We start from the raw sequence: 22261 nt of genomic DNA, 5'->3' as shown, positions 1-22261 counted from the left end.
GTGGGATGGCTCCTCAGGGGACGGTGACCCCCGGAGCAGTAACTTTCTCTCAGCCACAGCGACCCCTCACGGGCGGGATGTTCCCTCAGGCGGTTACAGCGCCCCCCAGCGGGCGGGCGCGGCGCCGCCGCACGTGCGGGCAGGTGGTGGAGGCGGCAGGGTGGGCGCATGCGCGCGGCGGGGCGTGGCGGGGGGGCGTGGCGCGGCGCGAGCCAGCGGCGCCTGCGTGGCGCGGGCCGACGGCGGGTGGGCGTGGCGCGGCGCGGCGCGCGCGGCCCTTCCTTCCCGTCCCTGCCCCCCTGGCCGTGCCCGCCGCCGCCCCCACCCCCCACCCCCGCCCGCCGCCCAGAAGATGGCGAGCCCGTGCGGGCGGCAGCAGTGCTCCATCGAGAGGCGCGGCGTCCGCCACCAGCTCGATTCGTGGCGACACAAGCTCATTCACTGTGTAGGTGAGGGAAGGCGGCGCGGCGGGGAGGCCGGGCCGGGCCCCGCGGCGGCGGTGTGGCGGCGGGGGGGGGCAGGCTCCGCTGAGGCAGCGGCGGCGGCGCGGGGTTGGGGGGGGGAAGCCCGCCGTGAGGCGAGCGGCGCCGCGGCCTGCGGGCCCGCCCCCCCACCAGCCACCGTGAGGCGAGCGGCGCCGGGCCGGGCCCCGCCCTTCGCCGGGGAGGGCGCCGGGAGGAGGGGGGGTCCTGCCCTGCCCTTTTGTGCGGCCCCTGTCAGCGCCGCGCCCGCTCCTCCCCACCCGGCCCGGCCCGGCCCGGCCCGGCCCGGCCGCGGCCCCTTCAAACTTGTTTACGGCCCGCCTGTCACTGCCCATCTGCCATCGCCGGGGGAGACGAGCGCGGCCCGCCTGCCCCCGGCCCGCCGCCGTGAGGCGAGGGAGGGAGGGATGGAGGCCGTGGAGCCGGCGGCGGCGCGCCCGCCCCGGCGGGGGGAGGCTCGGGAGGATGGCGGCGGGGTGTGTGTGTGTGGGGGGGGAACGCGGTGGCGGGGCCGGCGGAAAGTTGTGAATCGGGGTGCCGGATTGACGGCGTGAGGCCGGAGCGGGGCGGCGGGGGTTAAAAGGATGTGTGATTGCTTTTCTCTTCTTCCCCCCCACTCCCCTTTTTTTTCTTTTTTTTTTTTTTTTCCCTCCTCCTCCTCTCTCTTGTACGCGTTTGTTGTTATGCAGGCTCCTTGCAATCGAATATTTGGGGGTTTTCAAAAAGAGGTCCCCGATGCCCTTTCATCTTGAGTAACTTTCTCCATTCAAAATACACATTTTTTTGCCCTTTTCTCTTTTCCTAGCGAGAAATCGACACCTTTTCTATGGGTCCCAAAATGCACATTAATGCCAGCTCTAGGCCAGGAATTCGGTGGGTGTCTGCAAAGATAGTAAAATAGGTTTGACAACAGTAGACTGTGAACTTCCACAGTAATCTTAAAAATCTCTAACCAGAACACTGGTATGTGTCTCCTTGTTTGGCCTCCTGCTTTTAATTGAGCACAAATCCTCATTTTATTTTTAAATATGCAAATATGGCCATAATCTGCCAGTGACTGCTCAGCGTAGGTAATCTGTAATAACATTCACAGATTCACTTTAGTTCCTTGTGTGCAGAGTTAAACCTCTTATTGTCAGTTAGCTCAGCATCCTAGTTCATTATCAGGGATTTGAAACACCATTTTTGGTTACACCAGAAGTTGTAACTGCTGCTGTATATATTTTTGGCTTCATCTAAATGTTTAAATTTCTGTAATATGAAAGCGTGTGCTAGATGCTTGTTAACTCCAGATTAATACGAGCAATTAACTTGTTTTAAGCAGAAAGCGATTCGAGGGTGATGCATTGCTGAGAAACTCAGGCTTTATATTAAAGTGCTGGGTTTTTCTTTCCAGCCAACTATTGATGTTTCTAGATCTAGTTTATGTGGGGTTACTTTTGATTCTAGCTTTGCTATGTTAGGAGCATGTTTTTGGCTTCCACCTCTGCTTGAACTGGGTTTATTTTATTCCTATCTCCTTCTCTCATCTCCCCTTACCTTGGCTGCTGGGGATCACCTGTTCTAGTCCTTTCTAAACTCCCTATGTGCAGCATGTCATCTTGTCTTCCTCTCGGTCCCTGCTGCTTTGCCGTTGGGTCCTTCAGTTCTCCAGTGGAGCTGTCCTGCTGCTTGGAGTTTAATCAGATAGCTGTGTGGGGTAAATTGGGCGGGGGGGGGAACAAGAAAGAAAAGAAAAATAAAAGGACAGTTTCAAAGCTGCTGTTGTCTTGTGTTGGGGTGAAATGCAAGAATTGTATCTGTTCATTATGCTTCGCTTCGGGAAGATCTTGGGTAGCTAGAGAAGTTTGTGTTATCTACAGACTCAAGGGAAACAGTACGTTATTAAAGTTCTTAGCAACCCTAAGTGCTAAAACTTAAAACAAACACCACCACCCCCTGCCACCCCCATTTATACACACCCTATTCCACTTCCCTAAAGCCATGTAAATTGCCAGCTCCTGCAGAAGTTGCTTTCTCCTCTGTCCTTTCCATATCTCTTCCTCATGCCTAAATTTGATCTATGTTTTGTTCCTCCAAAAGATTTCCCTCTGTGAAAGTCCCTCTGTGTGTATTTAACAAAAGATATTTTGAACACTGTTAAGCGCAGTGTTGACTGGGATTTTTTGGAGGTAAAGTACAAAACCATTTTTTAAAAAAAGTCCAAAGTGTAACAGTGCTGTGTGAGTTTTATCTTGATGGCACTGTGTCATAAATAGTTTCAACCTCAAATTGATTGACTTTATGAGATCTCGGGACCTGCCCTGTTCCTAGTATGAATCTTGCATAAATTGTTGGGTCATATAAATGTGTTAATTGTTACCTCTTTTGGTTTTGATATTTTTTCATAGAATTATAAAAGGCTTATTGCGCTCGCCCGGGATGTCCAGTGGAAATTATGCTGTGGTCTTGACCCCTTGCCCCAAATGCATCTCTGTTGTCTTTTTAAGTGAGTTTTGACAATGTTCCTTGAGATTTGGAACTTGATCTGTTAAATGATGTAACTTTGTTTCACCTTGGCCGTTTGTAGAAGTCTTTAAAAATTTGTTCCTGTGATAAATACTGATAGATAAATATGGGGAAGCAAAGTATGGGAAAAACCTTCTTTTTACTTCAGAAATACCCATTCATATTTAGTTCTGAAAGTAAATCTGAGGTGCGTGGGATTCTCTGTGTTAGCATCATTCCCTGAAGTCATTCTAATACCACACAGTGTTGTAGTCAGAAAAAATAAAGCCTGTGGCTTGAACTAGTGCATTTGGCAATAAATATGGCTTAAGTAATTCACTTTCCCCTCTTGTTTCTTGCTTCTGCAATAGTCTGCTCTGTTGGACTGTGGGTTCATGACAGTTTGTCAAACTAAGCTTGTGCTCTCAAGGGGTGCAGAAACACAGGAGGACTGAAGGACCACCTTTGCCCAGAGGGAGCCAATTCAGGGGAGCTATGTTAGCAGGAAACATCATTTTTTGGATGGAGGAGAATAATTTTCTGCTAGCGTAGCTTCCTGAACGGGCTCACTCTTGGGTCAAGCAAATACCAGTGGTAGCACAAGGAAGAGGGTGAGAATGCATAGCTGGTGGGAAGGAAAGAGTGAGAATGCAGTAGCAGAGATTCAGATCATCTTGAACTGTCACAGAGTTGCACCTTGGGTTGTGCCGACACAGCTTTTTGTGGGAGGTAGCTCAGGGAACTGATCTGGCTTAAAGCTTCCTTCCTTGTCATGCATTTCAAACCCCTTTTTTGGGGGGAGGGAGGTGGTGTGGCTGGTGGGGGACAAGACCCAAACAGTGCTGTTGATGCAGCGATGCAATTGAGGGCGCAGCATGCTGTGGCCTGGAGGTGGGGAGAAGGGATGTCTAAGCTCTCTTTTCAGTGAGATGCTTTGGGCTGTGGAACCACATCGTAGGAGGGTACCCGGGAGCAGTGTGCGGTGTCTTGATGCCTGGTAGGACTTTGATTCTAGAGACACGACACGCCAAATCATAACTATTGGATGCTAACATATGTGTTCTTTATACCAATCTTGAGTGTTAGCGTCTTTCTCAGTGGCCAAAAGCAGATACCTGTAGACAAATGTATGTGGTGATTTTTTTTTTTTCTTCTTTTTCCTTCTCTTTTTTACCTCTCTCCCAGCCTCCAGTCACTTGCGGTTCAGGCACCTGCTGAATTGAAAAGGTTGATGAGATCAGATCAGCTAAGGAGCAGGGAGTTTGAGGGAGGAGAGACCCATGGATCCCTGAAACCCTCCTGACACCTTTTATGCAGGCAGTAATAGCATTGCAATGCTGTGTGGTTAGTGATAGTTTGAGGTGGTCGCATGCATTTCTGCTAGCTGGCGATGCTTGGCCCTTTGTTAAATATTAGCTGTACTCTTAGAGACTCCCTGACTGAATTACAGCCTGTGTTAGGGGGGTGGGGGCAGGGAGGGAATGTATTAGTTCTCTTCAGCACTGATCCTAGGTTTGGGAGCAAAATGATGATTTAAAGGGAAAACCTGTAACATTCATGTAAGATTTCCAGTCATCTTGAGCTCTGTCAGCGTTTCACTGAGATGCTGCTTAGCTGTTGATTTAAGCTGTCAAAATAAGCTGAAGTAATTAACCTTTTTTCTTTTTTTTCTTTTTTTTTTTGCCAGTGAAATACTGCAACCTAAGTACCTGATCTGTTTCTGTGTACTAATTTGTTGAATAGTGGTGGTCTTCCATAACCGTAGATAATTAGGACTAAAGTGTGGGTCCTGTGGAAGAAATATGATACATCAGGAAGTACTAGAAGCTAGTATTAATCAAGAGAAGGTGCCTAACAGTTGAATAATTCTGAAATCTTTATTACATTTTCTTATCTTGATTATTGCTTGGGTATAGTTCCAGCCTGTATATGATATGAATTAGCTGCTCCTTCCAAACAGTTAGCCATGTTATCTCATTGTTTTGGAAGCAGGCTTGAGTTTCCAAGTGTTTAACGTAGTTCTAGTTCAAAGGGCAGATTGTATTTCTTTGTTCCAAAATGAGAAAGCTTATTATAGCCCTGAAGTTGATGAAAAATAGCAATAAAAAGCAAGTTAAAGTAAGTGCTAAAGTAAAAGTTTAAATGTAAGGCTATTCTAAACTGGTGTCTGTTATAGATATGCCCCCAGCCATGTCCACAGCAAACGTGCAGGTGGTACTATTTGCCTTATTTCAACCTGCATGTACTGTAGATGCAGCTTGCAGCTTTTTTTATTAATATAAATCCATTGTACTATACTTTACAGTGTAGTAGCTGAAGACTTGTTCAAGAAAATCAGGTCTACACACAAACATTTTTCCCTCTTGGCAGGATGGGTACAGTGAGGGAGAATTACCCTTTTATGACAGAGTTATGCCAGGAAAAAAATTGAGGCAGCTGTCATTTAAAAATAAAAATCTTCAGTTGTAAGGAGTGAAATTTACAGCTTGATATTTAGCTTTACTTTAAATGTGCATGGAAGGATGGTATGCATCTGAAGAACAGTAAAAGTTGAACTGCGGGGGATGAATCTAGATCTGTTTCAAATATCTCTTTGGATTCTGCATTAATCACTTCAGATTTGCCCTTGTTTCCCTATTTGCAAATGAAGAATAGCTTGTGCCCCAACAGGGATGATGTCAACCAAACAAAAGCATGCTCAAAAAAATCCTGATAATCGCTTTGTATTATGCCATCTTGAGTTGTTCTTCTGGTGGCTGTGACATGAAATTTTGGAATAAGCCAAATTACTTGGTTTGTTTCATGTTTCAACAAAAATATATTTTAATTTGAGTGAAGTAATGACTGTCACTGCAAGGTGGGAGGTTTCCTTCTTGGGACATGTTCATCCTGCAGGAAGTATAGGGTTTTTTGACTTAACTTTTAACGAAGAGCTAATGACATTTAGAGTTCATCCACTTTTAACAGCTTCTCAAAATGAATTACAGTAATCCATTCTGTGCATGCAGGAAATAGACCAAATCCACCTAGATAAAATCTTTCTAGTATTTCTATTGAGATAAATATACACTACAGATTTACAGTTTTGAGGTATGGCACCATTTTAAAAGAGTACCTGAAGGACCATTCACCTTTGTAAGCCTTTTTTGACAGTTTGTGCTGTATATTAATGATAATATAAATACTGTTATGTACAGAAATACAATAACTGCACTTTAGTTAAGAATGGATCCCAATTCTTGGGCTCAGTTGTCTAAATCCTTATTGCGTAGTAATTAAACGGCTTAATGCTCTGCTATCTTACATCCAGACAAGTACTGTCATGTGTGGGGTTTTTTGTTGGTTTGTTTTGGGTTTTTTTGTGGGTTTTTTGTGTTTGTTTTTTTTTTTGTTTTGTTTTTTTGTCTGTGAACTTGTGTTCTTTCATGGCTAATGTAAAATAACAATGAGAATACTTCCTAAAAGTCAGTTTAGGCAAGGTTTGAGGAAAACCAGGCATTCAATAGGGTTAAAGAAAGGTAGCCCTGTAATACTGATTGGGGCGGAGGGGACACTACTGCAGTATTTTACATTGGACTTTCCAATCCTCTTTCTCACCCTCCTGTGTGTATATGTTTTCACTCTTAAGAGGATAGAGCTTTGGTTCTCGAAGGTTACTGGGACGGGTGTTTCTCATTCTCTGAGAAATACAAAACTTTTGGGATTTTCTGAGGGCAGTGTTGGATGGGGTGGGCTGAGCCAATCTAGGCTCTACCTTTGGCCAAAGGGGTGGTATAGTGATTGTTTTTACTGAACTGACAGAAGACTGCAAAACCAGCTAATCTTTGGTGATGCTTAATAACCCAAGTCATCCTGGCTAGGAATGAGATGAGAGCTGATCTGAAGCACTGTATGGGATCACGTCCATGGGGTGAAGGGAAGGGGAGAGAACTCCCTTCTCTTGGAGGAGAACTAGCCTCCTCTGAAGGCAGGGAGTTTTCTGGTTTGCATCTTCTGCCTTGTAATAGCACTACAGACTCTGGTTGTGTTTGACAGCAGTGCTGTCTAAGCTGGTTTAAATAGTCCCCTCTGTGCTGGCACAACTATGTGTGGCAGCTTGGTGAATCAGTTCCCTGACTAGATCTGACTGGAAAACAATTTTTTTTTTTTTTTTTTGCTACAACATCTGCAGGGCACAGGGAGGCAGAGAATGAAGAGTTGAGGCTATTCAACTGGTATTGTCACACATGCACAAATCCAAGTTGTCTTTTGCTGAATAAGTGCTAATTTCTGCATGCATCATGTTCACTTACAGTAGCAGGAAGATTGCTTCATTCTCCCTCTTCAAAGCCCTGTGGGTTATACCGTGCTCTCTTCCTGATAACGAGCTGTGGGCTTTGCTTTCCCGATCATGTTGGATGCTCTTGTCCAGTACTTCCATTAATAAGTTGCAGCTTTATACTACCTCTCTCCAGTATCTTTGCAGGCCTTGCGGGTTCCTCAGTTCTCTGCAATAAATGCGTGTGGCCTCAGCTTCTTCTGGGAAATGAGAGCTTCAGCTTCTTTCTTTTCTTCTTGGAGAATGCTGTACTGTTATTTCTCTGGACATCTTCAAGTCATTTACCTTTTACCTTGGATTTAGTTTGTTTTGCATGCTGTGTAGTATCGTGTCTTCTTTTATGGTGAGGTGACAAAAATTTTAGCTCTCAAAGCTGAGTAGGAGATTTAAGCTACATGTGAACAGTGCTAGCACATGAAAGACGAAGTGGAGGATGTGGTGTTTCAACATTTCTGCAGGACATCACTTTCTACATAGTAAAATTGCTATTAGATGATGTCTTAATTTATTTTTTCCACTCCTCTTACAGAGAAGAGAAACGATGGTACTCCTGTTGCATTTTCCAGAAACGACAGCAAAGTGGCTGCACAGGGAAGACTTGCAGGGAGACAAAGGATGTTCCTTATGCCCCGAGGACCATGATATTTTATGGGAGGGAGAAGAGGGGGAGAATAGAGGACTGGACAAGAGCCTAGTATTCATTAACAAAAGAAGCTTTCAGAAGCTGAATCCAGCAGTGTGGAAAGACATCAGAGGTCACCAGGCAATCTTAACTCTTGAGTTGAGTTTACTAATGAAAAATTTCCTGGTCCTCTTTGAACATTTTCTGCATACGATTATAGTACAGGCATTTCAGTATCTAGCTGGGGAATTGCATAGAGGAGTCTATCTATCTGATGTGGTCTTTTACCTCCTCTGCTGTTATTAGGTTAGGGTGGTGGTGGTCATGTTTCGAAAGTGGAGTAACTGTCAAGAGCAGGAAGAGGAACAGGTAGTCAAGCTACAGAGTTCTTCATTTCTTGATTTCTTTTTTTTTTTTTCTTGGTTACACTAGCAAAAGTATGTGAAAGTTTCAGCCCACAGCCTGCAACTCCCCACTCTAATACTTCCAGGCCAGTACATAGTGCTAATGCTCTTCACCCTCTTCTCCTGAGCACATAGTGGTGTCGGTCATTAGTCTGTAGCAATGTGCTGTTTGGCTCCCTTTGCTACTGTATATATGTGCCAGGCAGCAGCTTGCTATGTTACCTGTGTAATAGACTTTGACTTCGGCCTCCTGCCTAGCGAGGATAGGCTGGTCCTGCAGCCGTTAAACTCTCAATTCATGTGCGCAACGCTGTTGTGTGCTCTGCCTGCGCTTAATGTGCGGACAGCCACGTGGGTCAGTTTTGGAACTTCATCATGGGATAGCCACAGATCGTTCAAATAACCTGCTTATACGCTTCAAAGAGAGAGTCTTGGGGCCAAAAGGGCCCTCTTAGGCTGTCCCTTGTGTCCCACAGTCTTGGGCTTCTTAACAAATACGTAAATATATTGGAATACACAAAATGGATTGTGATTAGACCTTACTGGCTTTGTTTAAATGCTGATAGCAAACTGGTTTGCTTGGCTCTTGGCTTATTTGGCAGTTATTCTGTCCTTTTCATGAACATATTGAAGATAAGCTAGTGTTATTGCAGACCTTGTCTCAAGTTTGGTCATCTTCTGTGTTAAGATTTGTTATTGTGGCAAAAATGATGAAAGCGGGTTTCTAGGTGATGCTTTATCATAATCTCTAGATGTGTTTGTGAAAACGTGCAATTGTATCCTTTATGTGAAGAAAAATTTTTGCAGAAGTGGACACTTGATAACTTTCATTTTGCTCTGCAAAAGCAAGAGGATAGAAAAGCATGGAGGTAATTTCCTTTTCTGACCTAAGAAAACTTAAAAGCAATCTTCTTAAAGCAAGTATTCCGTTTATATCCTTTGGAAAAGGAAGAGCATAGTTACCTTATCCCTAGCTTTCCCGGCTATGTTTTGAAGTAGTTAGTGAAACTTAAGTTTATACGATACTATAATCTCTCTTTTGGGGTTTCTCACAAAGGTCTAGCTTATTTTTTATGGAAAAAACAGTCATCTGATAGTCTTCACTTCCAAAGGAAGTGAAAGGAAAACTTCTTTTGGAAAACACTTCTGCATTTTTGTTTTGATGATCGTTTCTTGATCTAATTGACCTCATGACCAGGTAGGGGGAGTGCCCCTTGCTGGTTTGAAATGTCCTTTGGAAAAATTGTACTCCTATTCAACTGGAAGTAGAATGTTTCACTGACCTTTAGTGGTTATCGTACATCGGCGTGCTGTAGCTCTTTCGAAATATTACAAGATTGTCTGAAGGACGGAAAAGTGTGAGGGAAAAGCTACGTGTGAAATGTTGGTTATGCGTAGGTTTAGATGCGTATCCATACTTCAAAATGTTTTGCATAAGGCAGGTGTACTGAGTCTTTGTAAAAATGAAGTGTCGAAGTCTCTTGGAGATGGAAAAAGTGACTTTTTCCCCACAGTATTTCCCATGAATGTTCAGGTTATTCTAATTTACACTTGGGGAGCAAAATTATAGGCAAGTATAACACTAATTTTGGTATTTCTGACTAAATGCTTAACTATTGCCTGCACATTTCTCTTGTTTTTTTTATACTTTTCTGTCCTCCTTGTCATCCTTTGCTTTCATACAAAGTAATAAAAATGTAGTCATGTGGAACTGTGTAGTAAGATGCTGTAAGAACCCAGTTCTCATATCTTACAGGAGTATTTTTATAAACTCTTCACAAAATCTAATCCCTTGGTCTTGCCTGTACAATTTTTCTTTAGGGATGTGCAGTGGTTTGTGAGTGAGCAGCTTCAGTGCTCAGTTGACAAGCCATGCAGCGGTCCATTTTGTGTATGATCTTTAGGATTCAGCAGAACAGCCATATTTATTTCTTGAACAAGCCTAACCCATTGAGGGACAAACTGTGTTTTGCCAGGACTCTCTTAAATCAGTGGTTTTCAACCTGGAATTGGCAAGAAGCAACTGTGGAAAAACAAGCCTATTGCCAATATTTTAAATTGCGTAGGGTCTTTATGCTTTTCAGGAGCCCACAGTTTGAAAATTACTCCTCTAAATGATTTGTAAACAAGGGCTGTTTTTCCTTTCCAAAGTGGCTGTAGGTGTTAAGGAGCATGAGCTGATATTTAGTCATCTATAGATTAGGATTGAGTTTTATCTTTTCTTTCTCTTCTCATACCCAACTATTTAAAAGTGTATTTTATCCAAAAATAGATAACACAGAGGAGACTAACCCTGGAAAATTTCTACTTGAAAGCTAACTTCTGGAAGAAGGTTAGGGTGGTGTTAAGTAGATCTATTTTAAGTGCTGCACTCCCTATAGTGAGGGCTTCTGTATTTTCCCTTCCAAGAACATTGGTCTGAAGGCCAAAGTCCTGCTACAGAGTTTGTGTTGCATCTAAGGATTTCATTAGCACTCCTCCCTTACACGGTTGCGAAGGGAACTTTGAATACGTGCGCTTGAATGTAAACTGATGTAGTCTCAGTGCCATGCATTGGCAGATACCCTGAAACAATAGGTAAACTGCCTTTCTCATGTCAAGAGGACATGGATTTATTTATTTTAACGACTAGAAGGTATTTGAAGTATGGAATGGACACTAAGCTGTTTGGTGATCCCTAGGTGTACTGCTGTTCTGGGTGTCAAAGCCCGAGCAGTCTCCATCCTGACCACTCTTCCAGCTCGCTCTGTTTTACTAGAAGCATAGCTGAGGTCACAGACTGAGTGCGCTAACAGTACAAAATTGAATATGGAGTTCAGAGGTTACTCTGCTCAACAAGTTACTCAGTTTCAAATTAGATTAAAAATTGACTTAGTAAGTTAAAGATGTTGCAGAACTGTAGTCTGCTTTGCCATGGAGGCTGCACTCCTTGCCTGTAACAAACAGATTTGTTCTTGTTCCTAAATCATCTGTTTGCCTGTGACTAATCTTGAATTTGTATCTTCCTGCTGCTTGTACTTTGAACTGAATTCTGTGCTCCAAATAAGAACAGCAGATAGGACTTTACATTTTCTCAACCTCTCGTAGCCCAAGGACTGCTCCTGCCCCAAGGATAAGTAGTGCCTTATGCAGCTTTATATATAATAGGAGATGGTGGAGGGGAAGACATGTAGGGAGAAGTCGATCACAGCTGCTTTGGTCTATACTTACTGGCATGTTGATGAACTTTAACAGCTAAATGCGCTTGTGATGACACTTCACAAACTTCAGAAAGTAAGCAGTTATTTTTGGAAACTTTTCTTTTTTATTTTTTTTTCCCCCAGACTAAAACTAGTAAACCTACTTAGAAAAAAGTCTAAGCAAAAACACTAGTTCCCAAGAAACCAATGTCCTCTGCTGATTGTGCTCGTGGGCATTTCAAGCATCCTAACCCTAAATCCTGCTCGATGTCCTTTCCTGTCTGCCCTTCTAGTATCTGGAACTTGGATGGCTTTCCATTACTGTAAGGGAAGAGGAATACTTCTTTCATGCTCAGTTTGGGGGAAGACACGAGTGATTCTCTGATCTCATCTTTCAGGCAGTTAAGTCTTTACTCTCAGCATGCCATGGTGCTGCCTAGGTGGGTTTTCATGATTCTGTCTGTAAGCAGCAGACAGAGCTAATATCAGAGCTGGTTTGTACTGGCAGATTTGAAGGGTTAAGAGTGCTGAATTTATTATGTAGTTTTGAGATTCTGTTGGTGGTGGCAAAACTTCATTTAAAAACCTATTTTTTTTTTTCTAAAAAAAGAATTCTTGCTCTAAATACTGGTTTGCTGCCCTATAGTTTTGCCAGTGCGGCTATATCAGGGTCTGTTTGTAAGCTGGGTCCTGAAGTCCAGGTTTGAGAAGCCTTTGGCTTTAGTGAGAGGTCCGAGGTTAGACTGAGCAGGGTGCGTGGGACCTTGGCTATGAGTGGGACAGAATGAAAGCCGTGGTTATGGGTGTGTGTGGGAATCAGCACAAGTGGTGTGCTGTGCCTCTGAGGTACAAACCGTTGATTTGCAGTGGCTGCGAAAGGGCACTGGTGCCTGCTGGAGCAGCTGGTGGTTAGGTGTGACAAGTGAGGCTCTCCTGTGGACGAATTTCTTCCTTCTGTCAGCGTGGCAGCCAGCATGCCAGTGGGCTTTGGCTGGTAGTGCAATAACTAGCTCACTGCTGTAAATCCACACCGGTCCTTCTGTCAGCTCTCAAACGAAGCAGAAAAAATACCCAAAAGGGTTGGGGGCTAAAGCTGAATGAGTCAGATGGTCTGGGGAAAAAGATCTTTCGCTTCAGGTGGCCTCACAGAAGGTCATAAGCTTAGTCTCATTTTCTAAATGACACATGAAATACTTGTCTGCAGACTTTCAATCTCCTTGGTAATGCATTCTTTTACTCAGGTGGCTCCTCCCTGTTAGCTCAGTCTGAGGGGAGGTAGACAAGATAGAGCTGAATATGAGCTAACAGAGCATCATAGCCTTGAAATATCCCAAGAGTCTTTCCTCTTGGAACTAGTGAAGGAAAATTAACGTCTCTCTAAAACTAGGTCTCTTGAAAATCCAGGTTTAGCGTAAAGGAGGGTCAAACTTCACAAAGAATGCTTTTAGAAAAGGAGATGATAAACTTTAATAGCTGTATAATTACTTGCCTTGTTTGAATCCACTGAAGGAACATAAAGGTGCATCTAAAACAAAGAATTAAAAAAGTTTTTGTTGTTCTGCCTCTGGATTGAGTGGGCTGTGAGTGCCATGCTAAATGATATAGTTTAGTTGAGAGATGTTTCTGTGAAATCCAGAGACAAGAAAAATGGAAGGTCAACCAGAGCAATGAAATACATTTTGCATAAAAATATAGCCTTAAATAGATGTTTCTAGTGGTGTGGTTGTTGGGTTTTGGAATTTTTTGAGGGTGTGCTTTTTTCCTTTCATTCTTTTTTTTCTTTTTTTTTTTTTTTTTGATGGGGGTCAGGGTAAGCATAACTAAGAGACCTGTCTGAAGGGAAATCATGGCTATTTGTTTTTAAGGTACTGAAACTACAGACTAAACTCTGATAGTCTTCCAAATATATCTTAAAGCATTTTTGGGAAATGGAGAAAATATTTCCCACTCTAGGTGAAAAACAGTTTCAGGTAAGTACCTGTCATCTTCCCATAAGAGAGAAAGAAGTATATTAATTTGAAGCCTTTGCTTGTTAATGTTCTAGCCTGAAACTTTGGGGATAATATTTGGGGAGAGCCTGGTGAAAGAAGGCAGGCAGGTTCTGTGGTTTGTTTTTTTTTTTGTTTTTGTTTTTTTTTTAATCTTAGAAAGCAAAATGTAAGTTATCTGGAAAAACCTATTCCAAAAGCTTATCGTTTTCAGTTAATGAGTTAAGGGTTAGGACAGCAGAAAGATTGGCCTCTATAGATTCACTAGAGAACCTTTCTTTTAAGGAAATCAGCATTAGAAAATGGTCCTCAAAAATATTTAATAGAACCACTGTTGGTTAATGAGCCATGAGTTATTCTTTTTTCAGAATAAAGTTAAACATTATACTATTTTTTTAACTGTATTGCATCACAGTAATGTAAACAAGCTTGTATAAGGTCATATTTCTGAAAAAGCATGAAATTATTCTCTGTGCAAAATCACTATTTTAGTGGAAAATACTGAAATTTATTCATTATAGTTTATAGATCCTAAACTTGACATCTAATGTGTGTAGAAGATGCTACAGGAAACATTCAGTTGACTATTTCTACTTCTTAAATAAAGGAGAGGTTATGCTAGAGCAGCTGTAATAAAGCATTTCACCTTGACTTCGAAGAAACCACAAGTCCATCTACAGACCTTGCCAAACTGTGTGAATTTGCATTGCATTTGTAGTAGATACAGCTCTGGGCAGTAACTCTGATGGTTATTTCTGAGAAATCACAATTTAACATGATTTAACCTAAATGAGCAGTATGGGAGACTGCAGTTGTTTAAGGCTGGTCAATATAGAAGATCATCAGGAAAGACCTTGGTTCCACAGGAAAATAGAATACACATCCAACGGATGCATAGCAGTGGAACTGAATTTTCCTGTAAAAACACAATTCACAGTAGTTTTTAATCTAGTGTAGATTTAAAATACTGCAGAGAGGGGAATCATACCACCCCGTTTGTGCTAGTGCCCTCACTTTATGTAGATGTGTGGTGGGTTGGATCAGGGAACTGATCCCTGAGCCATCTTGTCGTGTTAACATGCAAATGCAAGATGAGTGAGCATCTGGGGGGTGGGGAGGATGAGTAGGATCAGCCCTTTCAGTGGAGAGGTGGATTTATCATGGATTAAAGTACCAGGTAATCAGTAATCATAGCTTCAAAAAATTGAAGACATGCTGCAGAGTGGACTTTCCTGTTTACAGTAACCTTCAGTTTGCAGTAATCTGTCTTCTAGCAACTTGAGATGAGTGAGTTGTGGAATTTTGAGTCTTCTTACTCTGCTTCTCATAATTAACAATTTACACAGTATATTTTGCAGTCATACATTTGAGATGCACATGCATTTTACTGCTGTTAAATTGGTTTCCCTCCTTTAAAGCACTTGAGTCAGGCAAGTCTCATTCTGCTCTTGATGCTGCCTTGCTAGTGAATGTGCCTTAAGTTCCAGTATGTCTCCAGTGAGTAGATAAAAAATCTTTTATCCATTGTGTTTGTTATTCATGAAATTAACAGAAAATTAACAGAAACTGATGCTGTAATGGAGACATTAGGATCATCACTAGTTGCTGTCAGCAAAAGGTGGTTTCCAGAGATCAAACCAGCTGAATCTTTCTTTATATCCCCTAGTAGTGTTTCTCATAGGTATTTTTAGGTTCGTTTCTATAGTGTAATGGTAATCTTAATTCTTCTCCTTTTGAATTAGAGTTGTCACACTTTTGAATTTTAGACTAAAGGAAGGGTTTCTATTGACCTGTGTGGGTGACCTGTGTATTTGGGCTTTAAGGAAGTGATGACAATCCCTGCTAGGATATGATACAGCTTTAGGTTTATGAAGCCAGTTGGAGAGGTGGGCCAGTGCTGAATCAGCATGTTTAGGGGCAGTGCTCTTCCAAATGGCAGAGGCAATAGACTTCTAGCCATGGAAACCTCCTGAGGGTAGTCGAGCCCTTGTTACACCAGACCACTGTGAAGCATTCTTGTTTTAGTTTAGTATCTTCGCTTTTCACTGAGAAATAATCCCTACCACAGAGGATCCATGGGTTGACCACAAGATCTATGAGTCAAGCAGGTTTGGGCTGGGCTTTCTATGTGGTCATCCAGTCAGGATGCACGTTTATCATGGCTACTCATTTACGGGTTTTGCCTTTACACAAGGTTGAAAGTTGTCATAGGGCTTGCTTCCAAACAGGGTTCACCAGGGCAAAAAAACCCAAGTAGAGCTAAGGGCAGTTCAGTGCTTGTTCTGAATTCATCTGCTGAGATTTGTCAGCCAGCAACTATTGAGGGTTGGCCAAGGAGTATGACAGGATTATGTCAGACGAGCATGGTGTTTGGGAGACAGAACTGGAATAAGAACCATTCCCAGAACACATCTTTCTGCTAATTCAACAGTAGGTCCCTTGGCCTTCCATTGGAGCTATGTGATCCACGTGGTGGTCTTTGCTGTGGTAGCATGAATCTGGGCTGCTCCTGTATGCGTTGTCTGTTTGCAGATGCACACTGCAAAACCTACACAGCACATACTATTGTTGACTCTCACTCCTTTCTGTTCTAATAGGTCTTGATTCTCCAGCACCTTCACTGTAATACGCATCTCCCAAGTTTTTTCACCTACAAGGAATCAAAGGCAGTTTACATAGCTAACAAATTAGAGTAAGTGCATGCTCTGTTCTTGAACAGTCTCTTAAGCAGTAACTACACTTCTAGTTCTTAAGCAGATGTATGCTGGGATTTGCTGGGCATGCTTTTCATGATGGTGTTGTTTAAGGCAACCCCTTGTGTGGCCACTTACACTTTGCCCTTATTGGAATTGGGTTTCTAGGCTAGTTAAACCTTTTTCTTAAGCCTCAACAGTCATTCTTATGCAAGGTGAACTTGAAGAACTTACTTCTTCAAAAAAAAAAAAAATAAAGAAAGGGGGCGAAGGGGGAGCAAAATGACTTGTCCTGTCTCTCATGCAGTCTCATGAACCCGCACCAGCATAACTGATGGAGTGCAGGGGTAGGAATGAGTGATGGTGCAGAGAAGGAAAGGTTTGCTAAAGCTGCTGTTACTTCTGAAAGATACGCTCATGAGACTGTGCTTTGAATCCATAGGCTTGATTGGAGTTTGCCTCCATGAGTTTTGCCTCCTGCTAGCACTGATCCTTCAAAAGGGGCAAAAGATTACATAGATCCTTTGCCAACGTCCTCTGGTGCAGAAAAGCAAAGAAGCAAAAAAGCACATCTTCCTAAAAATGCTATGAGTTCTTCAATGAAATGATGTGACTCTCAGTTCTGTACTGGCTCTATAGTTTGAACTACTTTAAAATGGTACTACAATACCCTTAAAAGCTGCGTTTCACCTGCCTTTGGCTTGAGGGATGCCTGGGAATCTGTCGTTTGAATCTGCATTGAAATATGCAGGACTAACTAGTGTCTATCAAAGATGAGGCAGACTGTAGGAACTATTTCTTTGTTCTTGCCATCACACCACAAGCAGAAGCTGTAGATGTTCATAGGATGACTTATTTCAGAAATCACATAGCTTAGCAGTTGTCAAGAGGAGGGAAAACCTTCAGTCTCCTGTTTTCATGTGATGATGATATGCATAAACTGAAGCACAAGCATCCATTCTGGAGCTTGTCCTAAGATTTAGCAACACAACAGGCAGAAAGACGGCTTCCTTTAAAAGGTTTTTTGGTGTTTTTTGTTTCCTTTTTGATCTGTGGATTGCCCTGAGCATAGAGCAGCACAGTCACCTCACTGAAGCCTTGTTACAGAGAGTAATAAATCCTGCAAAATTAGCCTTTTCTGTTAATTTGGGGATGAAACAGAATAAATGGTGCTTAGTTTGTGCCTGGAAGTCTTTCTGACAAACAAAGGCTTGACAATCCTTGAAGATGTATGCTAGTTACTTAAACTTCAGTATTTGTATTGATGTGGCTGCTGGGGGTGGGGATTCTGTTGTGGCCTTGCTATAGGTAGGGGCTGTTCTTTCCTCCTGTTGCCTTTGCCCTTAAAGCTGGATAGTGCAGACATCTACCGTGATGGATGAGTGGATGTCATTCTCAGAAAAGTAACTAAGGCAGAAGTAAAGGGGTTTTATTCTTTCTTTTTTTCTTTTTAGTAGTTGAACTAGCTGTTTTGTGGTGGTGTGTTTTTCTTTTTTTTTTTTTTTTTTTTTCTTTTCCCCTCAGGGACCACATGAATAAATCTGAACAATACGAGGTTGAGTTGCACCTGTAAAAATGGATTCATTTTGTTAGCTTCCTCCTGTTCTGTACAAAGCCATGAGCAGCAGAAGTACTGGAAGAACCTGCTGCGTAGGCTTATGCTAACCGTATGTTAACTTTGCTTAAAAAAAATTAAACCCTACCTCCTGCAGAACTTGATTTGCCGTTGAGACGAGCTTTCCACTTGCTGGGAGTGAAGGGGAATTTTTCAGTCCCTGGCAATTGTGCAAGGAGATGGCTATTGTTACTGGCTTAAAGACTGTAGAAAGAACTTTAATTTCCCTGCTCTGTTTGATGCCTGTGCAACTCCAAACTGTTTTTCAATGCAAATATTCAGCTGACTGTCCACCGTTGCCTCTTCTAGGTTTCTTTCATTTTAATTTTTCTTCCCCTATCCCCGTGTTTCCTCTACACTGAGTGTTTGAAGTTATTTTTCATGAGACTTTTTTTGTTTCCAAACTAATTCTATTTTCTCTCTAGGTCATTTATGTATTTGTCTTCACTAATGTTTGCAACATCTCCAGACGTAGTATCCTCTGTGAATTTAACTAACATGCTGTTTACCCTTTCTTCCAGATCCAGTTTCTGATCCTACTTCCACATTTGGGGGTATGCAAGGGACAAACCCATCTCTTTGCGTAGCTTGACTGGATATCCCAAGACTAGGATGTTAGTATATTTAAACAATTTTTTGCATTAAAATGTTGCCAGTATCTTAATTGCACATAGATTATTATTTTTTGAAATGTAATTAGCTTTATTGGCATTATGCATATTCAGAAGCCTGCTGGTAGAAACAGTTTTTCTGCAGTCTGACTAGTGCTTATTGGTGACTTTAAAACGGGTGCAGGAGTAGGAAGAATTTCAGGGTTGCTTTTTAAATGAGCCAGACTTATTTAGTGTTATAGTTTTAGCACTCATTCTTGAAAATCTTGGCTCTTTGTCTAATAAGATTAACTGTAGGTTAATCCAAGAACATATAAAATCTTTAGATTGTATTTGAGATATTTATGAAAGACCACTTCAGACTTCTGAATGCATGAATACAGGCCCTAGGAGAGATTTTTAAATACTTGAAATAATCAAATATTTGATGCAAGTATTTCTATAGATAAGTGTTAACAAAAAAATAAAATCGCACACTGAAGTTTTTTGAATCCCGGCACTGCAGGTCACATTATTCTGGTACTCGTAAGGAACCAGTTTTCTGGAAGAGTAAACCTTGTGCTAAACTATTTTTACAGATTTGATAATGCAGCTTCCTTTCAAATGTGTTTTGTGATTGTTTAGTTATTGCAAAATGAGATGTTGCATGTTTTCTGTTATGTAAGCAATTGTCTGGCTGTAATTAGCAGTTCAAAGATAAAGAAGTCAGCATTAAACTAATGTGCTATTTTTAAAAATGTATTTTTGACTCGGCTGCTTCTTGGAGTATCTCACGTATTCAACTACTATTATATTTAATTGAATTACTTATTGAAACACTACTATAAGCAACTATTTAAATTACTGAAGTGAATTTGATGCTGAATGCAATGTACATTGTGTAGCTGTAGATTTTGCAGGTTCCTCTGCAGCCTTAGTTTTCCAGTGCGCTTCCATTCTTTTCCCCTTGTTAATGAAAGGAGCCTTCTCTTCATGCATTTTAAATGTCTCTTGTTGAAACTGGTGCCGATCTTTTTGGCTAACATTTTAAAGTAATTGGTTATAGTTTCTCTGCTTGGATTTTCGTTTGTTCTGTCCAGCTTTGTACATGGGTAATAAATGTAGGTTAAGACTGCGGTTCTTACTTGGCTTAGCTGCTTGGACAGATGTTCTCAGAAGAACTACTGCTAGGAAAGCGCAGTGTTTTGCAACACTTGTTCTAGTATCCCGCTGCATTTTGGTTTAGTGGCTGATTCCTTCACTCACTGCTTCTGGTATTGTTCCTGTGGTTTTATAGAAAAGCAAATTTGTTATGGTTGCTTACAAGATTTTCAAGGGAATTTGAAACTCAGTGAGTACTACTGTTTATCTTATCAAGTCTACTGAAGCACAGTGTGTTCTACAAGTGTAATATTCCTTGAGCCTGGAAGTGTTTCTGGTGTCAAAGAAGACTTTTTAAAAAAATTGGCTATATGTGAAATAACCTTCAGAGGATTTAAGGTATAAAATTGACAGTAGTGGGGAACAAGGCACTTACATGAAATTATTATTAATGCTACTTGCACACACTGTCTTGGGCAATTTGTTGTTCCCTCTTTATGCCATACTTTGTTCATTGCATGTGCGTGATACTCTTTACAGTCTTGTAGAGAAACTATGTATGAAGAATTCTATTGGGAAAAGTGACCATAAGGGAAGATATTTACAAAGTGTCATACACATCAGCCTGTTTTGTAACTTTGGGTATCTGTTAGTGCTACTCTTTAATCCCTTAGGATCAGATAATTAGCATGTAGCCTGCAGAAGTGCAGTTTGTATCAAATTCCTTCACTGTTTATCTGCCTGTACTGCTGGCAGAAGTGCAGTTTATATCAAATTCCTTCACTGTTTATCTGGCTGTACTGCTGGCAGTTCCTAGCCATGGATTAGGAAATCCATTTCTGAGATTGTGCTCTGAGAGGACTGTTCAGAAGTTACAAAAAGAGCTGCTTTGAATATAAGTGGACAGTGACCCTCATCTTAAAAGCTGAAGCTTTTCTAGCAAAGCAGCATTCAAAACTGCGAAGTGTTTCTGTTGTTTCCTCATATAGAGATTGTTACAGATATTTCAGTCTTGAATGAATTTATCAATACAACATAGTGTGGAATGCCAAGCTTGAGATGCTTTGTGTCTAGATTACCTGGAAAATTTAACTCATTTTGAACTCATAATGGTGAGTAGGCAGTTTCTTAGGAGGCTGAGTGTTCTTCCAGTATTTCTTCACTTAGCACCAAATAATTGTTTTTAGATCTGCTGAGCATCCTAAACGGAAACTTCATTCTTTGGACAGACCTGAGGCAGTTACAGGTCTGCTAAGGCCTTTTTATTGAGATACCAACTTTAAAATTGGAGCCAGGCTGGCTGTTCTGGAAGGCTGATCTCTAGATGTTTGTCTTTAACTGTTCGATGTTCTTGACTAAAAATCCGTAATTTGATTAACTGTAAGCGTATTCTCGGATTCTGCAGTAATTCAGTGACGCTGAGAAACTTGGTGTGCAGAAAGTGTGGGACTGCTGTCTTCTCTCAAGTGCAGATGACACATGCTGCTTTCAAGCAAAGATCTTCAACTAGACTGGAAAGAAAAGTTGTGAGATAATAGGGTGGCCTCAACCAAAGTACAGTGAATTAAATGTTTGACTTCCTTAATTATGAAAGGCCAATAACATGTTGTGCTCCAGGAATTCTAGAAGGTCTGGAGTAAATGAGATGGAGAAGACTAGGCAGTGTCAAAAAGCTGCACAGAACTGCTTGGCTTGAGGAAGACTTAAAGATGATGATAAAAGCTGGAATTACTGTATATATAACTCAGTTAATTGCAATGTAAACTGATAAATATACCTGTACACGCCAAATTCTCTGTAGCTACCCAGAAAAGATACTTGGGCATAACTTTGAAATCCTGAATGGCCATCATAAAAGATTTATTCTGTATCATGTTACTTTTGCATTGACCAAATTCCAAGGTTTTTGTTCTGAATATGATCTTCAGCTCTGAACCAGTACCAGATGTCCGTCTCAAAACGGAATAAGGGACAGGCAGTCTGAGAGAGCGAACAAGGAAGTCAAACAGATCTTGATTTCAGCAGCGTTGCTGTCTAAGCTGTCCCTGGTCCTACCACTTGTTCCTGCTGACATAACTGGACTGGGCCAAGAAATTGTTCCTCTCTAGAAATAATGCAAGCAAAACCGATTATTTTTTTCATTGTGTTCTGTATGGACCTGTATAGTTGTTTGTATTGCCAGTGAAAAGGGAAGAGTGCGAATAGAAGTGCTTATGTTAAGCAGCCTTTCTTCCGTCCCATGTTGTTGTCAAGAAGAAAAAAGAAACGCTCAGGGTAACCCCAGCTTGTGGTTGGTCACAAAATACCCTAAAGAAACTGGGTGCTTCTGTGAAGCACATCTGCGGGCATAGCTTATGAAATTGATGATGTGTATCTGAAGCAAAAAGGTTGGTAAGATTCAAAGAGTTGCTACATGGAATGATGGCAAACATTACATGGCATCTGAAGTGAGAGAGAGAGATTTATCAATCACATGCTCTTTAGGAAAATTTCCACTAAACCCCAAAGGTCAGGCTATCTTGTAGCTGTTTGCTGCAAGTCTCTTGCATCTATGTGTAGTTTTTTAAAGAAGGTTCACTGCTCCTAGTCTATACTGAGTAATGCTCCATCGCATCTGGTGATTTCAGTTCCCACAACTTATTTCAGCACCAAATTGTTTCACTACTATAATCTTTTGTTACAAAGTTGTCAGCAGCTGTGGTTATGCTTCTCTGTTTCCAGAGGAGTATCAGGGCTTGCAGCTTTTTTAGTGCATAGGCATAACCCAAGGTATGAATGAAGG

General features: G+C 41.8%; 1 protein-coding gene across 5 annotated transcripts in view; it reads left to right on the top strand.

Annotated features, from left to right (window-relative positions):
* The first annotated feature begins 237 nt into the window (after nt 1-237).
* LCOR (ligand dependent nuclear receptor corepressor) overlaps nt 238-22261 on the top strand; it is a 62601-nt gene continuing 40577 nt past the window's right edge. The window contains exons 1-2 of one of the 5 annotated variants that reach the window (XM_074593389.1): nt 239-449; nt 18310-18402. Coding sequence is in view for 1 of the 5 variants with exons in the window: in XM_074593388.1 (XP_074449489.1) it covers nt 353-449 (97 nt within the window). In the remaining 4 variants the exon portion in view is untranslated. Of the gene's footprint in view, nt 450-18309; nt 18403-22261 lie in introns of all 5 variants that reach the window. The other 4 variants (XM_074593392.1, XM_074593388.1, XM_074593393.1 and 1 more) reach the window with 4 other exon arrangements.

The sequence above is a fragment of the Larus michahellis genome, chromosome 6 (genome assembly GCF_964199755.1).
Source record: "Larus michahellis chromosome 6, bLarMic1.1, whole genome shotgun sequence".
In the NCBI taxonomy this organism is placed as follows: domain Eukaryota; kingdom Metazoa; phylum Chordata; class Aves; order Charadriiformes; family Laridae; genus Larus; species Larus michahellis.
Note: the sequence above shows the minus strand (reverse complement) of the source record. Positions and strands in the feature narration are given on the sequence as shown.